Consider the following 5426-nt stretch of genomic DNA (forward strand, 5'->3'; position numbering starts at 1 on the left):
TTTAGAGTTACCAACAATAATATATTTTGTATTTATTATTTATTTTATTATCTTAATTTCAATTTTATCTAAATTACATTCTATTTTATTACTGATAATGAATATCTTCAATATTGATTAATTCATTATTAATTATTGTAATATATCTTATATTACTACTTTCTTCATATTTTATTTCATCTATTTTCTTCATCATCTTTTATTTGATGATTTTATAATTAAATATATCATTAATTTCATCTGAATATCATATATTTAAATATTTATACTTTTCATCTCTTTCAATTATTGTGATGTTTTCATTTCAAGATATTATTTGATTAATATTCTTTATTTCTTGTTTTATTTTCTTTATTCTATTTATTACTTATTTAATTTTTTTGTTGATTATTCTCATTTCTTCATTATTTTGTTTGACTATTCTCATTTATTCATTATATAATATATGATTTATATTATTTAACTTATATTCTATTATTTGAGAAATTATTTTCATTTGGATGATGAAGAGTAGAAATGATAATGAATATAGTGTAAAATTCATCAGTTTAATACATCCTAGATATTCATTATATTTGTATCATATGAATATCTTCCATCTGTTCATCATACTTTCTACAATGTCTATGATGACTCCCTCTACATTAAAATATTTTAGTGATTCTATTACCCATTCATGATTTACTGATTCATATGCTTTCTTAATGTCATAATATGACTCTACATATTTTGTGTATTTCTCTTCTTTTTGCTGCTTTAACATATAATTGTTAATTAATCCTTCTTTATCATCAAGAGATTGGAGTTTACATCCCAATTGATTTTTACTAATTTTTAATGATTCATTATTCATGTTAATTCTATTGTGAATATTATCTTTCAATATGGAGGTAAATACTTTCATAATTACATTTGTACAACTGATAGGACGATAATTAGTGACATCGTTCATATCACCTCCTTTGTGGATTAGTATAGTTCTTCCACTTACCATGTCTAGAGGGATGTTTTCATTGAAGTTTAACCATTCATTGAATATATTAAGAATGGAATCTCTTGATGATGACATTCTCTTCCAATAATACCCATATATAGTGTCAATACCTGGTGCTTTCCAATTACTTATTTTCATCAGGCTTAGATTTAAATCATCCATTGAGATGATGACACTATCATAATTCCTGTATCTTTCATTCCACGAGGTGATTTGTTTTATTTTCCAATGTTCTTTATTTAATATCACCTGTGTTTCATATAACGATTTCCAATATTCTAAAGTAATATCGTTATTTGGGTATATTTCATTTTGTGTTTCTTCTTTATTTTAATTTTGTTATTAGAATCAAACATGATTTTATTTGTATTGATTCTGACAATTTCATTTTTATTAAATTTAATTCTTTCTTTAATCATTATCATCATATATTTTATGTACTTTATTCTTTCTTGTGATTTCATTTTAATTTCATCTACATCTTGTTCTTTCAATCTCATGATGCATTTTATTCTGTACCATCTCCTTCCCTTGATTAGATCTTCTAATCTATTTATTTTCTTTATGATTTCATTTATTTCATCAAATTTATCTCCTATAAATTTATTTTGGAGATAGTAATGCATACACATTGAAATCATTTTCATATCTTCTTGTAGATTTTCTATTCTCTTGACCATACCCATTTATTATTTATTTCTCTTATTAATTTATCTGATTCTTTCCTTTTCCAGTAGTAATTAATATTTACACATTTATCTATTTTCATTTCTTTAACTTGAATGATAATATTATTCTATATTTCTTATTGATGTTATCTTTATTGTCTTTATCTTTACTCGTGTTTTCTTATTCATTTTTATTTAATATTTCTTTCGATTCATTTTTCATTTTCTTTTATCATTATTATTATGCATTTTATTACGACTTCATCACTCTTCTTTATCTATTTGAATGTTAATGTCATGTTTAGTTTTCTTAACAAGAATAAAGAACATTGCACAATATTAATAATAATAAAACTTGTTTTGTTTGAATTGAAAAATAATTTATTAAATAAAAATAACAAAAATAATAAAAAAGAATGTTTTCGAATTATAAATATAAGTTACAGTTTAATGAACTTAAAAATAAATAAAAGATGAAACGTAAAACAATAACAATGATAATTGATATTGAATATGATGACATGGACGTGTATTTGTATGATGGAAATGAATATGAAAGAATTGATAGAATGAAATATTTAAAAGAAGAAGAAAAGAAAATAATTGAAGAAATCATTTCCAATGATAAGAAGAATGTGAAAATTAGAAAAGAAAATATTAAAGGAGTAGAAATGATGATTAAACCAGAAAGTAAATTATCAATGATATTCAATAATATTAAGAAAGAAGTAGAAAAGAAAGGAGAAAATGAAAGAACAATCATTTGTATTCCTAATGGAACAAGTCAAGGAAATGAAAGAAGAATAGAAAATTCAACAAAACTAGGAAGATTAAATAATGTACAAATCATACGGAAATATCATATAATTGAAAGAATACTTTCAGAAGAATATAACATAGAAACACCAATCATTATCATAGAAAATACAGAAATAACATATGGAAATATTAAAAAAGAAAGAGATAAGATAAAAATAAGAATAATAAATACTATAAGAACAAACAATACAACAGAAGAAAATAAAGAAATCAATAGAATAATATCAGAAGAAAAAGAAGAGAAAGGAATAATAATAAATAATAAAATAAAACAAGAAAAAGAAAACAAAATAAACACAAAAAGATGGAGATATAAAGAAATCAACGAAGAAACATATATTAAAACAATAATAGAAAAGATAGAACAAGAAGAATATTCATCAGAAAGAGAAATGATAATAAATATCAAAAGAATAATATATAATAATAAAATCAATAAAAGAATGACTGAAAAAAGTAAATTAAGACGTTATGCTATAAAGATAACATCAAAATATTTTAATGATATTGAAGATTTTATTAATTTAGAAATAGGAATTAAAAGATTTCAAGGAAATATGGAACGATTTCATTTTAATCCAATTCCTTTAAATTATTATTCAAGAAGATTCTTTCCTAATATTGAAACATTTCATATTTATAATGAAGAAGATGAAATATTTGATGACGGGAGAATAACTAAAGAAATAATATGGTATAAAGTTAATTATTCAACATATTTAAAAGAAAAAGAATCAGGAAATATCTGTAAAAATATAGAGTATACAAGATCAGATAGAAATAAATATGGAAATACAATACCACTAGAAGTTAAATCACTTGGAGATGAATGTTTTAAAAAATTTTCTGAACTAACTAATATAAATATACCAACAAGAGTTAAAGAAATAGGATATGGATGTTTTAGTGAATGTTCATCATTAACATCTGTCACCATACCAACAACAATTAGTGAAATAGGGTATGAATGTTTTTATGGATGTACATCATTAACATCTATGAATATAGAAAATCTCAAATATGTTAGTAAAGAAAGAATATTTATGAATGAACCAGTGTTAGTTAGTATTTCAATACCAGAACATTTAATAATAATCAATAGAAAGAATATTGAAAAGAAAGATATTAATGAGTTTAATATTCCATCTTCAATTACAAAAATAGGAAATGAACATTTTTCTAAACACTCAACAATAAGAGCACACAATATTAGAATACCAATCATGCCAGGTCTCTTCGCCCCCTACTCTTGTATTAGTAGTAGTTGTACTAGTGCTGCTGTTATTGGTGCTGGTGCTGGTGGTACTGTACTTAACCAAAATATGTTAGAAGAAATGAATAACAAACAAAAGAAATGCTTATTACAATAAAATTAATTCAATTATTTTTAATACATTTATTTTCTATTAATTGTTTGTATGTTATTGAATTTCTTGTATAATTTATTCTATTTCTTGTTTATTTAATCTTGTTTATTTATTATGTATATTATTTCTATTCATTTATTTTGTTTAATTCTTTCTTATTGTGATTAATTCTTTATTTTAATATTCTTAATACTAATTAAAGTTATGTTAATTTATATTCATTAAATGTATCTTGTTTAATGTATTATATCAATATTTCATTATATTCATTTCATTTTGATATGAATTGTATAAAATAATAAATGAATGTTAATTATTTCACATTTCACAATTATTGAATGGTTGAATATAAAATTAATTGATTATTTCATTTATAATATAATGGTTATTTTATTATTTTATATACATTGAATATTGTATTTATTTTGATATACATTGATTCAATTAATATTTCAAAATAGAATCTTAATAAAATAAATTCTATTCTAGTTTTATCATATTCTCAATCACAATGTTATTGTTGATTCATTTCAATTATTTATTATTTTAATTGTATTTTGAACGAATCAAATAGAAGTTAAATGATTTTAATAATATAATATCATTTAATTGTTAAATTAATATTATTTCACATTGTTTATTTATGTGATTTATATTCTTCATGTTCATCATAAATGATTAAATGGCTATTAAATAATAACATCAATAAATAAAAGAATAATACGAAATATAGAAAAGTGAAACTAAATATCATTTGTATTATTATTAAAACTGTTTAATAAGAAGAATCAACACAACAATTTAATCAAAGTTTCACTGAATAAAATATGTAACAAACTATAATAAAACAAATAACAACTAATACATACAAATCAAGAAGATAAATAGAATAGAAATATGAATAAACAGAGAATGATATGATAGAAATAAAAAGAACATTCAGATAATACAAATAACATCAATTCAATTCAATGAATCAATGAGATTAACATTATTTAAATATGAATTTATAAGAAATAATAATGATAGAAATAATAATGATAAATCAAATGAAATGGCAACGAAAAAAAGGAAATAAGAGAAAAATGAAGAGAAAGAATGATATAAAAGAAAAAAGTGAAATTATGAAGTAGAAGAAGATGAAAAGAATAAAAGTAGAAAGTTGAGAATATAAAATGAAAGAAGATAAAAATGAATAATTCAAAAAGAGATAATAAATGATGAAAAGAATGATGAAATAATGGATGTATTTTTTATTATAGAAATTAGAAATATGCAATAAAAAATGGTTTAATTTATTGATATAAATTATTTAATTTTATTTTATTTATGCAATTTATTTTATTCATTTTTATTTTTATAATTTTTATTTATATATATTATTTATTATCTTTTTTTCTTTTTAATATATTGATTATTTTATTTTATTATTTATTATTCTTTTATTTATTTTTCTCTATTCTTTTATTTGTTCTTTCTTATTATATTTATGAAATATTTCAATATTATAAAATAATTTTATTGTTTAATTATTTAAATGATTTATATTAAAATGAATTTATTTTATATTTTATGTTC

At 20.5% G+C, this 5426-nt stretch overlaps 1 protein-coding gene across 1 annotated transcript, besides 12 other annotated features; it reads left to right on the forward strand.

The window, feature by feature from the left end:
* Positions 1-1785: a repeat region.
* A 10-nt stretch (positions 1786-1795) lies between these two features.
* Positions 1796-2039: a repeat region.
* Positions 2040-2076: a sequence feature (AT_rich).
* An 80-nt stretch (positions 2077-2156) lies between these two features.
* On the forward strand, positions 2157-3851 carry EDI_267850 (uncharacterized protein; the record flags this gene model as incomplete). Its single annotated transcript, XM_001735375.1, has 1 exon — positions 2157-3851. The coding sequence occupies one exon, from the start codon at positions 2157-2159 to the stop codon at positions 3849-3851; it is 1695 nt and encodes a 564-aa protein (XP_001735427.1).
* Positions 2612-2783: a microsatellite.
* Positions 2681-2820: a microsatellite.
* Positions 2798-2922: a microsatellite.
* Position 3852: 1 nt separating the features above from the next.
* Positions 3853-4026: a microsatellite.
* A 167-nt stretch (positions 4027-4193) lies between these two features.
* Positions 4194-4328: a sequence feature (AT_rich).
* A 104-nt stretch (positions 4329-4432) lies between these two features.
* Positions 4433-4477: a sequence feature (AT_rich).
* A 386-nt stretch (positions 4478-4863) lies between these two features.
* Positions 4864-5044: a microsatellite.
* Positions 5045-5156: 112 nt separating this feature from the next.
* Positions 5157-5318: a microsatellite.
* Positions 5319-5326: 8 nt separating this feature from the next.
* Positions 5327-5422: a sequence feature (AT_rich).
* Positions 5423-5426: the final 4 nt, after the last annotated feature.

The sequence above is a fragment of the Entamoeba dispar genome, genomic scaffold (assembly GCF_000209125.1).
Source record: "Entamoeba dispar SAW760 scf_1105229459095 genomic scaffold, whole genome shotgun sequence".
NCBI classification, from domain to species: domain Eukaryota; phylum Evosea; order Mastigamoebida; family Endamoebidae; genus Entamoeba; species Entamoeba dispar.